This window comes from Sesamum indicum, linkage group LG11 (assembly GCF_000512975.1).
Source record: "Sesamum indicum cultivar Zhongzhi No. 13 linkage group LG11, S_indicum_v1.0, whole genome shotgun sequence".
NCBI classification, from domain to species: Eukaryota; Viridiplantae; Streptophyta; class Magnoliopsida; order Lamiales; family Pedaliaceae; genus Sesamum; species Sesamum indicum.
In genome coordinates, this window is record NC_026155.1 from 11461447 (window position 1) to 11482767 (window position 21321).

General features: G+C 33.6%; 2 protein-coding genes and 1 long non-coding RNA gene across 3 annotated transcripts; 2 read left to right on the plus strand and 1 right to left on the minus strand.

The window, feature by feature from the left end:
* Positions 703-4620, plus strand: LOC105174036 (beta-fructofuranosidase, insoluble isoenzyme 1-like). The gene is made up of 6 exons (XM_011095998.2): positions 703-968; positions 2362-2370; positions 2480-3339; positions 3468-3626; positions 3762-4127; positions 4238-4620. The coding sequence occupies exons 1-6, from the start codon at positions 779-781 to the stop codon at positions 4421-4423; spliced, it is 1770 nt and encodes a 589-aa protein (XP_011094300.1). The 5' UTR covers positions 703-778; the 3' UTR covers positions 4424-4620.
* LOC105174037 lies at positions 10745-15653 on the minus strand. The gene is made up of 4 exons (XR_848805.2): positions 15198-15653; positions 14798-14842; positions 13820-13947; positions 10745-10943 (listed from the first exon to the last, which is right to left on the minus strand). It is a non-coding gene; the product is annotated as an uncharacterized LOC105174037 (long non-coding RNA).
* Positions 17637-20757, plus strand: LOC105174038 (beta-fructofuranosidase, insoluble isoenzyme 1-like). Its single transcript, XM_011096001.2, has 7 exons — positions 17637-17913; positions 18500-18508; positions 18583-19442; positions 19540-19698; positions 19795-20039; positions 20131-20248; positions 20318-20757. Exons 1-7 carry the CDS (start codon positions 17721-17723, stop codon positions 20501-20503), a joined length of 1770 nt encoding a protein of 589 aa, XP_011094303.1. The 5' UTR covers positions 17637-17720; the 3' UTR covers positions 20504-20757.

The window sequence follows — 21321 nt, forward strand, 5'->3', positions numbered from 1 at the left end:
AGGATTACATATGTAAATAAAATATGGAGAGCATTTACCATTAACTTAATTATTACTATTAATCAATTAATATAAAAGAAGAAATTTATTTTTTCATCTCAAAGAAGGATAACATTAATATCATCATCATCATCATTATTAATTATAATAATAATTAAGCATATATGATGTACTTAAGTTTATATCTACTTTAGTAAATCCAATTAAAGAAGTAATAGTAGCAGCTGCTTTCCTTTGTCATGGTGACCCCAAAATTTTGATCTAATAAAGAATGAATATCATAATTGTCCTGGTTATAATTAAGAACATTAATTCTCAATTGTCCTGCTTCTTAAGTACATTAAATCTCTCCTCTCTCCTCTCTCTCTCTCTCTCTGGATCTGATCAAGGTTTGAAGATCATAATTGTCCTCGCCATTAAGTGCATTGATGAACCCATTCTCTCTCTCTCTCTCACTCACACACACACACACACACACACACAGAGTCCAGAGAAAAAATAAAGGGATGGTGGAATAGTTTGCAATACAACCGCATGGCGTACCCAATCATCATGTGCTATCCATTGACTATTCTAAACAAACCCGAGTTTTTTCATCCACGAAACATCTACAATCTCTCTCCGCTTTTCTCTTTTCAAGCAGAAGCAGCCCACAACTCCGTCATCATCACTTCTCCTGCCCTATAAATACCCTTACTTTCTTCCTACATTTTCATCACTACTAAAAACATTCTTCTTTTTTCCTTAATAAGTTAGTGATCTCCACTGCCAAAGCCCAATGGAGTTTGTAAAGAGTTTCCGTTGGGCTTTGCCAGTTTTCTTGGTATTATGTAGTTTAGCATTGTTTAATAATGGCGTCGAAGCATCCCATAAGGTCTTCAGGCACTTGCAATCTTTGCCTGCCGTTAATGTGAAGCAACAACACAGAACTGGATATCATTTCCAACCCACCAAACGTTGGATTAATGGTAATCTCTCTCTCTTTCTTTCTCTCCTTATGGTACTTTTTTCTTTGTGCAGTTAGAAGTAAAAAACTGGTGATGTCCCTGTATCATTTGAATGCATGTATAGTATACGTTACTGAACATTTTAAGTTTTTGTTACTGGTGTGTCGTTAGATTAAGGCAAACTTCGTACAAATGTTGATAATGACTTAGCATATAATAAGGTTGGGATGGTAAAGGTTACTTTAGTCCTTTGTACATAATTTGGTATGAATATAACAAGATTGGTTGGGGGCAAAATTAAATGAGTTGTTTCAAAGTTGATATATATATGGTATCAAGTCACATATATGATATACCTATATAGTATTATTAGCTCTCAAGAATTCACAAAAATGAAAACTAAATAAGGGTCAGTTGATCAGTTCGGACATCCAACCTACTTTTCCAGACAGGATATCCACATACAAAGATGAACAGCTAAAAGCGTATACTTTCTATAACATCTGTACTCATCTAGAACACTTACCTGTCGACGCTGTAAATTAATACATCATCTAATCATAGTAATTGCAGCCAAACTAGGTTCAATTAGGGTATTGCTTGCATGGTGATATTTTGAAACTTCCTGGGTGTCTTTAATTCGCCAACGTCACGGACCCACCAAACTGGAAACAATGAGAGTTTAAAATCTAATATTCACAGTAGAATTCAGAAGTGTATATTCAAATATTTCTGCATGCATTAATGAGAAGTCAGAGGTATTCACTGTAGAAGTTTCTCTTAATTAAGGAGGAAAGATAAGGGTAAAAATTAAGACTTTTGTTCTGGGCACTTGGTGACAGTGATACGTCATTGTCTCACACATGAAATAATTAAGTTTGACTACGATACTTGTGCCGTTAGGTCTATTCAATCGACATATTTTTGCAGTCGAAATTAAAGATACATTTTGCTGGAAGGGTTTCTTGAATCATCGTATATCTGAAAATACCTAGTTTGTCCGTATATTGAGAACAACATGAACCCTACTAATTTGCTGCTCTGAAATTTCTTCTGGGGTCACCACTGAGATCCAAGTTTCCTACAAAAAAAAGTTTTACAAGGGTGATTAACTTTTTCTCGTATTACGTTCTTAACATGCACGATGGGAGTTGGATATTAATTTGTTGACTTCATTATATAATTGATCTTCGCTTCTTAAATTTAGGGTTCGTTTATCCTTTCTTTACTTTTTCCGACGTATGTTCTTTTATGTTTTAATAGAAATCCGTCATCAAGTTAACTTGGTAGAATAATTAGGAACAGGAATTTTCATTCTGATCCTGCTATTTGAGTATCATAGGTTGTTTTTACTGATGATTCATATCTTTGTCTTTCATGTTCCATGGTGGATGATACAATGAACCAACATCAGATCCAAATGGTGAGTCGGCTTCATCCTGTTTCTTCTAACAGGCCTTGTCATTTTATTAGTTTCAACTTTGATGCTTAATTAATATCTTGAAACTTTTCATCTTTTAAATTAACAACAGGACCGATGTATTTCAATGGATACTATCATCTGTTTTATCAGTACAATCCCAAAGGTGCTGTGTGGGGCAATATTGTTTGGGCTCATTCGGTGTCCAAGGACTTGATTAACTGGAAAAAAGTAGAACATGCAATTTACCCATCAAAGCCATTTGATAAGTATGGTTGTTGGTCAGGCTCAGCCACAGTCCTCCCTGGAAACAAGCCCGTTATTCTATACACTGGAATCGTTGATGACAAACAAACACAGGTCCAAAACTATGCTGTTCCAGCCAATGTATCAGACCCATATCTCCGTGTGTGGATCAAGCCCGACAACAACCCATTGATCGTTGCGGATAATGAGGTTAACAAGACAGCATTCCGTGATCCAACTACAGCTTGGTTGGGTAAAGATGGGCAATGGAGAACTACGATCGGAGGCAGGAGCTACGACACAGGGATGTCATTCTTGTACAAGAGTAAGGATTTCATGCACTGGACCAAGGTTAAGCATCCATTGCACTCTACTGATGGGACTGGCAATTGGGAATGCCCTGATTTCTTCCCGGTACAAGTTAATGGCAAGAATGGGTTGGACGCTTCTGCTACAGGCCCTAATGTGAAATATGTGTTCAAGGTCAGCCTTGATGTCACCAGATATGAGTATTACACCATCGGTACATACGACACTGAAAATGATAAGTACATTCCTGATAAAGACATGGTTGATGGGTGGAATGGTTTGAGGTTGGACTACGGTAACTTTTATGCCTCCAAATCCTTCTTTGACCCTAGCAAGAATAGAAGAATCTTGTGGGGTTGGGCAAATGAATCTGATACCACTGATAATGATATCCAAAAGGGTTGGGCTGGTATCCAGGTATTGTATACGTTAATCAAAAGCAATTATTCACTTGGAATTTCTGATCGATTTTCACATACAATATTAATTAGGTTTTATATATATATATATATATATATATAATACACTTTTCTTTGTCTTTTCAGCTTATCCCGCGCACAATGGTGCTTCATCCCAACGGCAAACAATTGTTGCAATGGCCTGTTGAGGAATTAGAAAGTCTGAGAGGGAAGAAGGTGGAATTGAGCAATCAGAAGCTGGCCAAAGGAGAAAAGGTCGAAATCAAAGGAATAACTGCGGCACAGGTACGTTTTGTATAATGTTTTTCACCATATATAATAAGAGACCATTTGCTTAAATTCTTTGTTGGATGGGGTATATATATATAATATGTATTGAAGTGGGGTACGTTGACTGATTCGGCATGATTGTGGCTGCAGGCGGACGTGGGTCTTCTCCTTCCGTTCAACAGCTTGGACAAGGCTGAGCCTTTTGATCCAAGCTGGGATAGATATGATGCACAAAAGCTTTGCAGCCAAAAGGGGTCAACAGTTGAAGGTGGATTAGGACCATTTGGGCTGTTGACATTGGCTTCAGAAAACCTGGAGGAATACACCCCCGTGTTCTTCAGAGTTTTCAAGGCACAAGACAAGAAGCACCTCGTCCTTATGTGCTCAGATGCATCACGGTCCACACTAATGAGTGGCAAGTCTTCGATGAAGGAGGGGAAGGATGCATACAGACCATCATTCGCAGGATTCGTAAACGTGGACTTGAAAGATAAGAAGATCTCTCTCAGGAGTTTGGTATGCGCGAGTATTTCATTTCATTTCATAGATATACTTGATTTATTAATTGCTGAGTTTCAGGAGGCTATCTATAAATGATCAATTCCTAATGAATTCCTTGGTTGTAGATTGATAATTCTGTTGTGGAGAGCTTCGGGGCTGGAGGAAAGACTTGCATTACATCTCGGGTTTATCCAACTCTAGCAATTTATGACAAAGCACATCTGTACGCATTCAACAATGGGACTGAGACTGTTAGAATTGAGAGTTTGAAGGCGTGGAGCATGAATGCCCCTAAGCAGATGAACCACTAATTCATTAAGAGGCTCAGAGATCAGATAAATGGATGCAATTAAGAGACCTATTTTTCTTTTAGCTTCTTTTCCTCAAATTTTCAGTCTTGTGTACAGACTTGTGAATTCATTGTTGTAACCTTCTCAACTTGTTGTATCACAATCATCAGAAAAGAAGAAAAATGTTGAGATAATGGGATGGTCTCTTTTATCTTAAATCCTAATAATTAGGATTGCCCCTCTTTCCATACACACACATAAACACGCATGTACCTCTCTCTTACTATGTCCGTCATCCTCGTAAAAAAATTGCATACATATTTCAGACGGATAAAAAATTACACTTTTATTCAGAATTGGCATTTTTTGGCCCCTACTTCATGTAATTATAAAAAATATCCCAATTGTGGGAAAATTGAACAAATTTGGTCTCATGCTAATTTTCTATTCCCCTGCTAACTTTACCATAAAAAAACTAACAGCAAGCATTGTACACATGCCAGCTAGTTAATAGTGATACTCTCCATTTGTCAAAATTATGCAACTATATATTGTATTTGGATTTGTATCTTTGTATTTTTTGAAACAAGATAAAACACACTTAATATTTATTTTTGTGTTTTTACATCTTATCTTCGTATTATTCTGTTTTTCAACTTTTTAATATATATAATATATATATATATATTTATATATATACATAATATAAAACAGACACGATTTGACAATAAACAGTAATTTTTGTCTCCCAAAAGTACAACATTAAACATAAAATATTAATATATATACATATTTATATATAAAAATATATGATTTAGATTTTAATTTTAAAATATTTTTTATTACTCTTTTTCCTTTTTTTTATTATTTTTTTCGTTCTCTCTTTTTTTCTCGTTTTTGTCTGTTTCTTTCTTTTCTCTCTCTCTCTCTTTGCTGTTTTCTTCTCTTTCTTCTTTCTTTTCTTTTTTTCTTCTTTTAAAAATTATTTATATTATATGTATTATATATTATTTAATATATAATATACGTCAAATATAATCAATAATTACTACTAAAAAATAATTATTAACTTATAAAATCAATGATATTAAAAATATTTATTATCAATGCTACTTAGTTAAAATATTTCAAACTTTTCTACCTAATGGAAATATTATAGCAGTTGCGTAGACTACTAACAATATATCAGTACTATATACGTAATTCATATTTTTATTACTTCAATTATCTACTAAAATTTATCAGTTAAAATATAAAAGTCTAATGAATGTATTTTCAACATGTTAATATAGTGCATTTACAATTTTTTCTACTTAGACCATTTAAATCTTTTGTACTAAAAATTTTTCCTATTTCAATAAAATATTTGAGAAATTTGAAAATTGAGGACAATATACCAATAATACATACTTAATTCTAAGTTTTTTATTTAAATTTTATTATATTATGTTTTTTCATTCCAAAGATAAAGTCTAACAAAATCAATTTGGAGATAATACTACAATGTATTTAATTATGTATTAGAATTATAATCATCATTTAAAATGTAAAGAGAAATTCCTCAATAAAAAATATTACTAAACATAAATATATATACTATATTTCACTAACAAACAAAATACTATATACATATACATATATATTAATATATATATATATATATATTTAAAGACATGATTTGACAATGAACAATAACTTCTGTGTCCAAAATCTCAACATCAAACCTACACCACTTATTTTGTACTATTTTATATTACATCAAAACACAAATTCAACATACCATTTATCTCAAAATACATACTTACTTATCTCTATTTTTTTCTCTTTTTATCTCCCAAATATCAAAACAAAACATTCAAAATATTAATCCAAATACAGCCATGGTGTCTTTCAACACAATTTAACTCCTATTTATAAGGTTCTAAAATTTAAAATCCCTATTTAAGGTTTTAAAAAAGGGGGAGATAAATTAAAAAATATTTAAATAAGGTTATCAATTTTGATGCAAATTTATAGAAATATAAACCCCTAATTATATGTTCTTTACAACCTAGCGTATTTTTATGGAATGTTCTCAATATTAAAGTATTAATTACTAATTTAAAACATTCACTTTCTTTAAAATCATATAATAACTAATAAGAATTAATCAATAATCAACTAATGAAATTATTGAGTATTGGTTGACCAAACATGATCCTTCCCTCTTTGATTATATATGTATAAATATATATATATATATGATAATAGAATCAATAACTAAATATGGTTGATGTGTATCGGATTCTTTTCCCATACTACAATGTCGAAGGATTTTTAAGAAAAATTCTAAGATTAACGAGGATTACCCTTACAAAATAAAGGTTAACACTCTAATAATTAAATCAGTAACGATTTGTTGAAAAAATGAAAGGAAAAACTTGAACTAATATGATGTGGGAGCGATAAATATTCGTGTGAAGTGCAAAATATAGGCTCAAAACAACTTAAAAACTGAGAGAATAAGTGAGAGTTTGAGAATGAGGGTTGATGTTATCAAATAAATATATATGAGAATGAGGGTTGAAGTGCAAAATATGGGCATTTACAGAGCAGGTAGAGGATTGTTGCAGGGTGTTGTATGCTGTTGGAAAGCCCTTTGAGTTGACTATCATCTAGAAAAAATCGTTTATGATTTATACTTAATTTGATTGAGATACATTATATGGATCGAGTCTTGCCAAGTCTACCTGAAAATTTGAGAATTGATTACTTATGGATTCCCAACTCATTTTCCATCGATTTATAAGAAACCACCAGTGATTTTTATGATGATGTGTCCTAATATGTTGGCAAGCTATATGATCACGTGTCCGACTAAAATGGGCTCATTTCTTGGGCCTGCCAATTTAGTAAAATAGAAAGTAAGTTTGTAGGCCTAACCTCCCTACTGATAGCCCCGTTGGGCTGGTGTGCATTGTTTTAGGCTTAATCTATGAAAAGTTTAGGGGGCATCATCACTTCCTCCCCTTCCCTTCCACTCTAGGAATGGAAATCGTAGAGCTGGACTGCTGGTGTAGGCAGGACATCCTGCAAAAATAAGGGACCTTTCATGCTCATTAGTAGGACGAATCCCGTTGGGTTTGTTGAGTAATGCTGACCGGTCGAAGGACTCTAATAGGTGAATCCTTCTACCAAAAGGAACCACAGCGCGTGGATCTAAGGGTTTTTTTTTTTTAATTAACTTGGCTACTTGAATTTTCTGCTATGCTTTGTTGTTTCCGCTATAGGGCAGGGAATATTGATGTACTTTGCCCAGCTGATGCATGCCTACTTGTTTTAGTTACTCCTGTCATTTGCGAGGAAAATATGATTTTGTTAGCAGGAGAGAATATATCTCACAGTAAATTAGTAAGGATATAACTAAGTAGAAAGTTAACCTAAACAGGTTTGTTAGCATTATGATGAAATAGATGTGCCAACAGAAGACGGTTGGAAACTAAAGTGACTGAGTCACTGGTAGTTGCTTCCATGTTGTATATGCTAGCTGGTGATGGCTGAGTTGGATGCGTGCGCCAACTAGTAGCGGTTCATGCGTGCACCAACTGGTGGCAGCTTATGTAAGTGTGTACACTAGGTGGGTCGATTTATTTAAAGTGTGTGCCAGCTTGGGGCGACTTATTAGGAGGGTGGCCGATTGGTGGTGACTTATTAGGAGCGTGTGCTGACTGGTGAAATCTTACGTAAATGCGTATGCCAGCTAGGAATGACTCATGTAAAAATATGTGTCAGTTGGTGGCGATGGCTTATTTAGAGTTAGTTAGCAACTGAAAACTGGTTATGCAAATAACACAAGATAGGAAACAAGAATTACCTTATTAATATAATATAATGCTTGATTACAAAGATAGTGTAGATAGAGATTAGGGATTTCAAGAATAAAACTTTCTAAAGTTAGAAGCATTCCATGGTCAAGAAAGGCTCTAAAATCCCATGCTTGTTCCTTGCGCTTGCAAGAGTTATGGTGGTAGGAGCGTTCTTCCTTTTACTTGGACCTTTATTCTTTGTCTATGTAGTTTTTCAGGCAGCTAGCTTGTATGAGCCTTCTTATCTCTTGCCTCAGCTTGCAGCACCAGTTGGTCTCGTGCCTTTACTCTCTGTGATATCTGCAAAAATATTTAGATTTCACGAGCTAGGGATCTTCTTCTGAGCCTTTAGGCCATTGTAAGGCAGAATGCTGGTCGATTATCATGGGCATTCTAACCGGGTTGGTAATGAGCGAGGTGTAGCGTTTGTTCTTTGGAACAAGGGAATTGAAGCATCCTCTAGCTCTCTCTACTCCTGCTGGACGAAGACAACTCGTTCTCCCTTGCTTATCACGATTTCTCTTCTTCACTAACCAGACACCCTCTATATTCATGTATTTTCCATCCCGAGCCAACATGGCTAGGAAGTCAGTTACTGGTTTTTTAGCTAGATACTCAGAAAGAGGGCTTCTATGGAGCCTTTGGGTGAATGCACTGACCAGTACCTCCTGGTAAGTTGTTGGGACCTCAAAGATGGTTGTGTTGAACTGCTGAACGTACGCCCTTAGAATCTCATTATCTTTCTGCTTCACCCCGAAAAGATTGATAGCGGATTTTTGATACTTCTTGCTGCTAGGGAATTGGTGCTGGAAAAGGTAGCTAAGTTTTTCAAAAGATCTAACTCTACCGTGATGTGCTCATCGAAAGAAATGCCACGCTCAGCAGACATGGTCTCTTTTGTCACTTGCTGATTAAGCTTGACCATCTCTTTCTTCAGTGATTCGCATATTCCAGGGTGATGTAAGGTGGTTGCTTACTTGCTGGCAAAAGTCAGGAGGCGTGGATTGATCCCGTTGGGAGCCCGACAGGAATTTTCTCGTCAATGCCTTGGCTTCCTGGTGTTCCACCTCTTGCCAGCTGGGATGGAGGTCCTGCTCCGCTAGCTTGAAAACCGTGGAGGGTTGAGTTGATGGTCTTCATGATGAATTAGCGAAGTTGCTCATAGAACAAAATGTTCGTAGCAGCAGATCAACTGTTTGATCGAGAGCTGCAGATGGAGCATTGGTGGCTCCTAAGGTTGGATTTGGAATTGGAGCATTAGTGTCTCCTACAGTTGTATTTGTAGGTGGAATGGTAGGATCTGCTGCAGCGAGTAGGGAAGAGTTTCCCTAATAGGATCCATTATCACCTCCATTTATTGAATTAGTCATTTCTCGCCTCTTAAGCTCAAGTTCCCACAGACGGTGTTAATGATCCGTACCAAATTTTTTGCCACACCACAAGATGAAGAAGCTTAAAGAAAAATTCGAAAATCAACAGGAACTAACCCTACAAAACAAATGTTAGCACTTTGATGCTTTAGTCGTTAATGATTTATGAACAAAATAAAAGAAAAAACTTGAACAAAAGTGATAATAATGGTGAAATAATATGTGTCCGACTGAAATGGGCTCATTTCTTGAGACTGCCAGTTCAGTAAAACAAAAAGTAAGTTTGTCGGCCTGACCTCATTGCTGATGGGCTAGCTGGGCTGGTATGCTTTGTTTTAAGCTTAACCATGAAAAGTCTGGGGGCACCAACGGTAATGTATCATATTTAATATTGATGGTCTAAATTAACTACAATTGTGTATTAAAGAATGCACTTATTAACTTATTGTTTTCAATTTGTAAAAAGTATAACTTTCCAAATTTAAAGCAACAATGGATATATTTATCAATAACTAATAAAGAAACAAAAATTCTAAAATAGCTTAATAGAATAAAAATAAGGGAGTCACCTAATTTTAATTTATTGTTTTAATTTAAATAATTAAGTGAACAATATAATTTATATTAGTTATGTATAGTTTGTCTCTAATTTGTATATAAGCAGTTTAGATATAATTTTTATTTTGATTAATGTATAAAATAATATATAAAAATTAAAGGACGATAAATTTTTCTTTAGAAGATTAAAGTAGGACAAATTCTTATTCAAAATTCTAGAAATTAGAATTGAGTCAAAATTACTCAATTTTGGTCAAAAACATCTTTCAAATAGATATATATAATAGAATAGATTAATAGATGATAAAAATCTATCAATAATAAATGCATATATAAATAATAAAATCCCGCGTTTAATGTTAATTAGTTTGCTAATACATAGGTGCTATAGTAACATTAATTTGCAAATACATAGGTGCTATAAGTGATTGTTCTTGTTCAGTAGTGTTGTTTCAATTATTACGTTCATCATGGCAAATAGTCGGTACTTGTGAATTTTAACATTTCATTATCAGCTTTTGAGATACAACTAGTTGAATTGCGAAGGCTTGATTATGATTTATATGGAATCAGGCAACAATATTTATTTCTCTTGGAAGAAAATTTTCATTTCTTTGGATAATTTACAACAAAGTATACAAAGCTCCCTTGCACAAAGTATTCTAATATACAACCAAGTATCTTTACATTAGATAGCTGCAACTGTCTCACAGGATGAAAAATTCTCCTCTTGTGTTGAGGCATCTTCAACTTCAATTTAATGGCAGCCTGAAAATGGCAAAAGAAAAAGAATCAGAACATGAGCAGCAATCAGTCTATACTCGTTTATTGAAGCTTGAGGGACCCTAAGTCTTACATTGATTTGTCATGTGTGCTTACCTAAATAACCCCGTACTCCTAAGACTTGTGTGGAACATCTAAGGTTTATGTAAAAATTTAAACACTCTACTCAACACACGGGCTAGGATAATGTACCTTAACATCATTTAGAACCAAATTGCAACCTATGTATCGATCTATTTCTCTCTCTCCTTCTTCTTCTATCTTAAAAAGTATTCTATGTTCCTATACAATTCCTCTCTGTCAATTTCTCTCATGTTTGAAAATCCAAAAAGTTGAAAAACCATTGTATTTCTCTTTGTACACTTCAAAACCAAAAGGTTGCTATAATTTCTATAAAAGCACCACGTTCTCACTACTCTAATTTGAAAAGAACAAGTAGATAAATTTTTTAAGCCTCCAAGAATACGACGGATGCAAAATAGTTAAGAATGCCTAAATTGGAGAACAGTTCTCCAACCTTTTGGCAAATTTATTCTCAATTTATTCATTGCGTTGGGTTTTATTTCAAGGATTGCTTTTCAAAACTTTTCGATGTCATATATCTAAAATTTTGTACGAATTTTACAGACCACCATATTTTGTCATGCCATTCACATCCGATTTTTGCAAGTGTATCATAGTAAAGTTTGTCGGAAAAACATTATTATACAAAACACAACTTAGTTTATTTATGAACTTCATTAATAAAACATCTGATACTAAAATATTGACGATTGTCTACATGCCATTTTGATTCATTTATTTCTCGAATAAAGATAAGATACAATTATCATAATTAACACAACACCTTTTTCGAAAACATTTGAATCAATCACCAAAACGTATGAAATTCATCAATTCAATAGGAAAAATGTCCGCTAAAGTGCTTTTTTGAAAATTATAAAAACTATTCGTTGAAAATTATAAAAATTATTTTGTTATCAAAACAAAAAGAATTGCGCTTATTGAGGAGTTCTGAACCATTTATCCAAAAACATTAATCACAAGATACTAAAAAAAATTTGTGCACCACAAGCTGATTTGAAAAGAAAAAAGTTGATCAAAAGAATATTAATTCATAAGCAACTCAATGCATGTGCAAGTGAAAAACTTGTTGAATTAACAAGAGAATGAAAAAACTGAAATACTTGTGGTAAGTATAGGTTTTATAAAAGAAAGCATTTAATAAGAAAAAAAAATTGTGAACAATTTTCTAAATACAAAAATCATAGTAATTCATAAGCAACTCAATGCATGTGCAAGTGAAAAACTTATTGAATTAACAAGAGAAAGAAAAAACTGAAAATAATTGTGGTAAGTATAGGTTTTATAAAAGAAAGCATTTAATAAGAAAAAAAAAATTGTGAACAATTTTCTAAATACAAAAATCATAGTACTTCCCATGTCTAAGATTATCAATTTGCCAAAACTGTATGTTCCTTGAAAATCATTCCTCAAATTTAAGAATTATATAATATTGAAGAAAGAGTTATCAAATCCCATTAAAAAAAATAAAATAAAAGTGGCATGTAGGCAATCCTATATTTTGGCATAGGGTTCCATAATTAAAGTTCACAAATAAAAAGTTTATGATTGTATAGTAAAGAATTTTTCTACGATACACCTGCAAACATGAAGATGTCAAGAACATGACACCATGATTTTCTGCATATCCATACAAAATGATAAATAAACAACATCAAAAAATTCTATAGCAAGCCCATGAAGAGAACCCAACAAAATGAATAAACCAAGACTAAATATGCAAAAAGAATGAAGTTATGTTCTTCATATTGGCATTCAACACTACACATGCATCCTTCAGATTCTTAGCAGCGTAAAAAATTCATATTCTTGTTTCTTCCAAATTACAATGGTGAAAACGAGAACACTTCACAGAAATCACAACAGGGCTTTAGGCTTTGAAGTTTACAAATTGTAAAACACAATGGATTCAACATCTCTTGATTTTCAAATGTGGGAGAAAAATCAACAGAGTAGAATGGAAAGGAACATGGATTACTTTTCGGATAGAAAAAAAAAGTCGAGAGGAAACTGTAGATACATCGGTTACCATCAGGCTCTAAATGTTGTTAAAATGCATCATAGTAATAGCCAATGTGTGTTTCAGTCGAGTGTTCAAATTTCTACTTAACCCTTTTGAATTCCACACAATTCATAAGAATATGAGGTTACTTTAGTTCGCACAAATTTTGACAAACCAAATTCAAGCCCCAGGCCCTCAATCTTCCAAAAACGAGTATAGATCACCTACACTAATCGCATAATTTGATATCATAAATGCTCGTTATCAATATATCAAAACAAAATGCTTGTTATACATAGAACTGAAAAAAGATTTCTCAAGTAAATTGATACCATTTTATAATTATATGCTATATGTGTTATGGGCAAACAAAATCAGATATTGCCTCCATATCCTGTAATATGCATTAGGACAGAATTGTGAAAGAAACTAGTATATGAGAAAAGAACACGAAAAATCATTGGGTGCCACAATGTAAACCCGTGACTCAAACCGTAGCTCATAGAATGCTCCAGTGAAAGGGCATAACCAATATACCAATGATACTTCATAAACAAGAAACTTCCTATGCAGACATAAGACACAGCGAAAATACTTCAAATTCAAGAAACCTCTCCGAAATGCACTTAAGAAAAGAATTTTGCTGATCAATTTGCAAGCTTCTAATGATTTAAGAAGATTATTAAACTCAAGCTAAAATTGAAGTAAAAGAGAGTGGTTGAATGGCACTTACATACAGTGAAACCATATATATTAAGATAGGAGAAAGGCAAACCTGATTGGTAATATAGATAATAGTAGGAAAACAAAGGTTACTATGGCTCCAAAAATGGACCCGAGTCACCGATCAAAGTCAAGGTATCACAACATGAGTTCCCATTAGCTTCGAGCAGTAGCCTCACTCTACATTGTGTTAGACCACCAACATGGTGTAACCAACAAACATCAGTATATTTGCTAGTAAAAAGGTCATATATAGAATTAGACAACAAAGCCAGATTTATCAGAACCAAAGTCTACATGAACCAAGGACAATTAGTTCAGAGAATTTGAGAAAATACCACTAACTTCTAACAGAAAAAGAAAATCAGTGTATCATTATAAACACAAAGGTAAATATGTAACTATAATGCATACAACAGTTATATTTTCCTGAAACTTAACATTCTTTCCTTAGTTTCCTATCCCAATCTAGGGGGGTCGCAAATTCAAGCCAATCCATAGCATTAATTTCAATAAAGAGCAAGAGTCGCGTATTATGAATTCAGCTGAATATGCTTAGCATTAAGAATAAGAGAAAAAATATAACTAAGATAAGGAAACTAGTGACGGGGGATAGAATGAAACTGTCATCATCATTTCCCCCAGAAGTTCTTGAAGAACTTAGAGCCTGAAATTAGAAAATAGTAAAATATCTCCTGCACTTTTGTAACAAATCCACAACCACTAACAATGTCATATTTAATTCACAACAATTTGGTCACTGTACACATTTCTTCAACCAAACAGAGAAAGACACCTACATACAAACATGAAAGTGAAATGGAGAAATTCAACACGAAAATGACAATCAACATTTTTTAAAAGGAATAAGCCGGTGAAGTTAAAAAATAAGCTTGACAATGAACAAAATCGTGTCCAAAATGATGTCTGACACCAAAATTTTCATAAACATGTCGCTTTTCTCTCTGCATCTAGAAACATTCAACACACTTGAAACAAAAATAACAACAGGTAAATTAGGAACACAAACCTCCAGAATGCTTGAAGATCCAACCAAAATGAGCACTACAACAATCTGGTAGGCAAAAGAACTGCATTAGTGGACTTTTCAAGATTCAACGTGTCCTCAAGAAACAAGACAGAAAAAAAAGAACAAGAAAGGGAAAAGGAATCGGTTCATACAAGAAAAGAACAAAAAACAAAAAAAAGAACCGGGTCATTCATCAGACCAAGATAAGAGTTCACATGTTCAGTAATCAATTCGTAGTGCTCCAAGATTCACTTATTTCCTACATCAGACCAAGATAAGAGTTCACATGTTCAGTAATCAATTCGTAGTGCTCCAAGATTCACTTATTTCCTATACTATATCAAGAATCAAACCCAATTCAAGAAAATTGGAAATAAGAAATTGGATAAAAATACAATACCTCTCTAAACTCCAAGAAGTGAGGGTGGAATCTTCACGCACAACTTAAAGAAAAGAAGTCCTGAAAACCGCAAGGGTTGCGCATGCAATGGATCATTTTTTTGAAACTCGACCCAAACCTCTCGAAGATTTCAAGAAACGAGACCAGAAAAACCAAAAAGAAGACAAGAAAGGAAAAAAGAATGGGTTAACTCCACAAGAAAACATGAGAAAAAGAACAATACAAGAAAGAACAAAAAGAACCGGGTGGGGCATCCAATCAACGGATCATTTTTGAGAAACTCGATCCAACCTCTTCCACTCACTCTCCAGGATTTCATTTTCTTCTGTTCCTTGAAAATCTTTGAATTCTTCTTCCATGGACATTGTAGAGAGTACAGGAAAGAAGAAATAGAGACGACTAGAAGAAGAGACACTGGAGTCTGGTATCTCTCTCATTTAAGCTCTATATTTTATTTTTAGCTATAAAGTGCGACTTTTATGTAGCAGCTTTTTTGTAAATGGCGACTCTCAATATAAAATGAAAAAGAGAGAAACCCTCCAGACTCCCACGTCCCTGCAAAAAGAAGGTTTTTTTCTTTTTATTTTTTGCATTATTGTTTGTGTTTTTCTTAATTTTGAGAAGTGATTGGATAATTTCATCTCTTCATATTCTCAGAGTGCAATGTTCACAAAATAGTCATGTGTCAGTATTATATTTTATAGCAAAAATAAAGAGTAAAATTTACAAATTGAAAACTACATCATAAAGAAAATTTGTGAAAAAATATTATGTAAAATAAAATTTATATGAATGAACACATCAGAAGTAAAAAAAAAAAAAAAAAAAACTACAATGACGTAGGTATTTTTTAAAATACAGAATAATTAAAACTAAAAACACAAACAAAATATTTAGAAATGATTGAGCACCTTAAAAACAATGTCTTGAAATTGATTTGTTCGTTAAATTTATATGAATCATATATTTAAATAGCTCTTACTTGAAAATATATGTGATGATTGATGTGGTATATGAGTTGAGAAGCGATTGTAACTGAGGAATACTATGTGAATCTCTTCCATAAACTCAAAATGTACGATTTCTGGAATGATTTGCATAAAAAATATCATTACAAATTTTTAAATTTCTCCAAAAAAATAAATCTCTCCCAAATATTTTTGAATTTTGAGATGGATTTTGGAACTGATTTTCCATCAGGAAAAATAATATTTTTTATCCCATAAGTTAGACCCATCTTACTTTTGGTCCTATTCACTACGGAATTAGCATTTTTAGTCCCGTAACTTAATAAATTAGCAGTTTTCGTACTCATGCACTTTTTTTTCTACAATTTAGCATTGTAGTGAACGAGTAGGCCATGAAGCACTCATATGCTACTATTAAAAAAATGGTCAATTTTCCTCCAATAAGAAATACTTTATGGCAACGTGCTAGACACGTGACATACATCGTTAAATTGTAAATGAAAAAGTGCATGATGACCAAAAGTGCAAATTTTTATAAGTTATGGGACTAAAATTGCTAATCTTGTAATAAATAAGACTAAAAATGATATGAACCTACATACGGGACTAAAAATATTATTTCCCCTTTTCCAACACAAGCAAAGCCTTTCCAACTGGTTATTTTGGAATGGAAACAAACTTTTGAAATGGGAAAGTAAATCGATGCAAAATTGTGACGAGTTTTATAACATATTTGGAATGATCATCTTTAATTTTTCAGTTGCCGTAACAATTTTTGAATTAGTCAGTTCAAAATGATTCTAAATTTTACACAGGTACTAATTTTGAAAGGTTTTAGAACATCTTAAAAAAAATAAAACGATTTGTATAATGTTTCGCTTCTTAGTTGTTACAAAAATTCTATACTTTTATAAAATGATTTGATGACGTCTTCCAAATTTTGGTAATTACTTTTTGTAGTGTTTCACCAATGTGCTGATACTATGTTTGTATATAATAGGCATTGTTCTATTGTAATAATAATAGTTATTAATTAATTATATATATATTCATGTAATTGAAAAAAAAATCATATTCTCGTACTTAACATTTATTTTACCTACTATTTTCCACCGTTATTTCCATAATTCTCATTTGGCAAAACTCTCTTTCTAATTAATTATTTATTTTTAGCCTAATTTTATTTACTCTCTTTCACTTCACATTTTATCTTTTACAATTATTTATTTTTATATCATCCTTTTCATATTATTATTACAATTCATTTTTTGTCCATTTATGAAAAGGTCAATCAAACAAATATATACCACAAAAAATTTAGTAAAAGAAATTTAATTATTTTATATTTTTTAAATATTTTACACACGTCTCACATACCACTACTATAAATTCGGAACTTCATTTTAACCACTTGAATACCTACAATCTCTCTCTTTTTAATCCCATGAGTTATTTTTTTCCCCATAAGTACCCTAACTTTGTTTCTCACTTTCATCATCGTACAACACCAAAAAAAAAATTACAATAAGTTAATAATATCATCTGTCAAAGTCCGATGGAGATTTCGAAGAGTGTCAGTAATTGGGCTTTGCCGGTTTCTTTGTTATTATGTTGTTTGGCATTGTTTAATAATGGCGTCGAAGCATCCCACAAGGTTTTCAGGCAGTTGGAATCTGTGTCTGCTGTTGATGTGACGAAAGAACACAGAACTGGATATCATTTCCAGCCCCTCAAACATTGGATTAACGGTAATTTCCTCTATCTGATCTATCGTACAGAGTATAATTGATCATTTTCCTTTTGTAGCACTCAATGCATGTCACTATAAGGAAGTGACTCAACAACAACGAAAAAAAATCAACTAATTAATAAGTAAAATTTTCATTGCTAATTTAAGAAATTTAGGGTAAAATACTCTTTAGTCCCATAAAATAAGGTTAGAATTTGTTTCGGTATCACAACAGCATATGTCGCTTTTAATTCCATAAAACTCATAATCACTTATTGTTAATCCCAAAAAGTCACGCGCTTTGTGGTTTTTGAACTAAAAAGACGTTGTAATTTTTAGTGCTTATTACTTCAGTGGTAATTTTGATATTAATTTTTTTATAATTATTGAGTTATTTTCTTGTAGTATGTAGAGATATAATATAAAATATAGCTTCGAAGCTTATATATATATTTATATTTCAAGAACATAAAGAAAAGGCCATTTCATTTTCGTTAGGTATTAGGGCATGCATTCTCTTCGATTAATTGACTGTTGTATTGATGACTTGATCATATGTTTCTTTTTCATGTGTCCCGGCGGGTGATTCAATGAACCATCATCAGATCCAAATGGTGGGTATAATTCTTGCCTTTTTTTTCTAAGCCATTAATTTCTTGCAACTTACTCTCTTTCCAATTCACCACAGGACCAATGTATTTCAATGGATACTATCATCTGTTTTATCAGTACAATCCAAAAGGTGCTGTGTGGGGCAATATTGTTTGGGCTCATTCAGTCTCAAAGGATTTGATTAACTGGAAGAAAGTAGAACATGCAATTTACCCTTCAAAGCCCTTTGATGAATATGGTTGTTGGTCAGGCTCAGCCACAGTCCTCCCTGGAAACAAGCCCGTTATTCTGTACACTGGAATCGTTGATGACAAACAAACACAGGTCCAAAACTATGCTGTTCCAGCCGATGTATCAGACCCATATCTCCGTGTGTGGATCAAGCCCGACAACAACCCATTGATCGTTGCGGATAATGAGGTTAACAAGACAGCATTCCGTGATCCAACTACAGCTTGGTTGGGCAAAGACGGGGAATGGAGAATTACGATCGGGGGCAGGAGATTTGACACAGGAATGTCCTTCTTGTACAAGAGTAAGGATTTCATGCGCTGGACCAAGGTTCAGCACCCATTGCATTCTACTGATGGGACTGGCAATTGGGAATGCCCTGATTTCTTCCCGGTACAAGTTAATGGCAAAATGGGGTTGGATACTTCTGCTACAGGCCCTGATGTGAAATATGTGTTCAAGGTCAGTCTTGATGTCACCAGATACGAGTATTACACGATAGGTACGTATAACAGTGAAGAAGACAAGTACATTCCTGATAAAGACATGGTTGATGGTTGGAATGGTTTGAGGTTGGACTACGGTAACTTTTATGCCTCGAAATCCTTCTTTGACCCAAGCAAGAATAGAAGGATCTTGTGGGGTTGGGCAAATGAGTCTGATACGACTGATAATGATGTTGAGAAGGGTTGGGCTGGTATCCAGGTATTGCATACGTTAATCAACAGCAATTCACTTGGAATTCCTAATTTTCACATAGAATTATGTATTCACATATCATGCATACTTTTTCGCTTTTCAGCTTATCCCGCGCACAATGGTGCTTGATCCCAACGGTAAACAATTATTGCAATGGCCCATTGAGGAATTAGAAACTCTAAGAAAGAACAAGGTGGAATTAAGCAACCAGGAGCTCAATAAGGGAGCAAAGGTCGAAATCAAAGGAATAACAGCTGCACAGGTATTACTTTTAACCATATACAACTACACATTTGCACTGTTGCGGTGCTGTTGAAGTGTAGACTAATCATCAGGCATGTTTCCGCATAAATGGCAGGCCGACGTTGATGTAACCTTCTCGTTCGACAACTTGGACAAGGCTGAGCCTTTTGATCCAAGCTGGGATAGATATAATGCACAAAAGCTTTGCAGCCAAAAGGGGTCAACAGTTGAAGGTGGATTAGGACCATTTGGGCTGTTGACATTGGCTTCAGAAAACTTGGAAGAATACACCCCCGTGTTCTTCAGAGTTTTCAAGGATCAAGAGAAGCACCTAGTCCTTTTGTGCTCTGATGCATCAAGGTATATATATATTGGAAACTTGTAATCTGCACCGGACTACAAATACCTAGTCTTGTTTCTTTCCTCTTATTTTATTCTTATCTGTTGACAGGTCCACCTTAAAAGATGGAAAATCCTCCATGAAGGACGGGAAAGATGCATACAGACCCTCATTCGCAGGATTTGTAGATGTAGAATTGAAAGACAAGAAGCTTTCTCTGAGGAGTTTGGTACGCATTTTACATATATATACTTGATTTGTCTATATACTAATCACCCCGGGTATTAATTTCTTGTAGATTGATAACTCTGTTGTGGAGACCTTTGGCGCGGGAGGAAAGACTTGCATCACATCTCGGGTTTATCCAACTCTAGCAATATACGACAAAGCACATTTATACGCTTTCAACAACGGCACTGAGACTGTCAGAATTGAGAAGTTGAATGCATGGAGTATGAGTAAGCCTGTACAGATGAATCACTGACGGATGCGCTAATTATCGCGTGGAGAAAGAGACAAAATTAGTTTTTTTTTTATTAGTATTAAGTTAACGAGAGTAGCCCAGTAAAGTACTTTACATATGTTTCTTGAGTAAGCTTTCTATTTTTGGTTTAGCCAACTAGGATCGATGTTGATGTCCAAATAAATTATAATTTTAGTTCTGTATGTTCTGAAAGATGGCGATTTGTGATCTTGTAACTAAGACCTTGGTAATTTTTTAGTTCTAGAATTTACTAATTTTGGACATTTTAAGTTCTTACGGCAAAAATTGACCTGAATTTTATAATTCAAAAAAAAAAATTGGAAATTTTATCCAATTTGGTAGAAAAGTTGCATGTGTCAGCTTATAAGTGGCAACACTCTAGCCAATTTAAAGAGAGATTAACAGGTTTTCCTATATATTGCATACAATTGGCCTGGTTTTCTCCCTCTCTGATCTGTTTTACAAATCGAAGTTAAAAGTTGAAGAAGAAATGGTTTACACAGTAGAATTTCATATACAAGAATTATTTCTTGTTCTCATTTTAATGGAAAATGATTTTTAGATGAACCTAAGGAATTCACCAACAAAATAATCTGTACTTTTTCCTTCAATACCGACCACATACACAAATATTTCCGAAATGTAAAATCTTACCGTAGTTAGAAGGGGGAAATCATCATACTCCGATTTTCAAACGTTAGCATTGTGAAGATGTAGCTTTCTTTCGCTTCAATATATTTTTAATTTGGAAAATTATTTGTTTAGTCTTTTAAGTTTGACTGGTATTAATTTTAGTCTTTTAAATTTATTCATTTTAA

Excerpts from the sequence above, each read along its gene's own strand:
- LOC105174036 (XM_011095998.2), top strand. The coding sequence starts at position 779 with ATGGAGTTTGTAAAGAGTTTCCGTTGGGCTTTGCCAGTTTTCTTGGTA. Across the intron at positions 3,340-3,467 it reads AGGGTTGGGCTGGTATCCAG|CTTATCCCGCGCACAATGGT; the intron begins GTATTGTATACG and ends TTGTCTTTTCAG. Across the intron at positions 4,128-4,237 it reads AGATCTCTCTCAGGAGTTTG|ATTGATAATTCTGTTGTGGA; the intron begins GTATGCGCGAGT and ends CCTTGGTTGTAG.
- LOC105174038 (XM_011096001.2), top strand. The coding sequence starts at position 17,721 with ATGGAGATTTCGAAGAGTGTCAGTAATTGGGCTTTGCCGGTTTCTTTG. Across the intron at positions 19,443-19,539 it reads AGGGTTGGGCTGGTATCCAG|CTTATCCCGCGCACAATGGT; the intron begins GTATTGCATACG and ends TTCGCTTTTCAG. Across the intron at positions 19,699-19,794 it reads AAGGAATAACAGCTGCACAG|GCCGACGTTGATGTAACCTT; the intron begins GTATTACTTTTA and ends CATAAATGGCAG.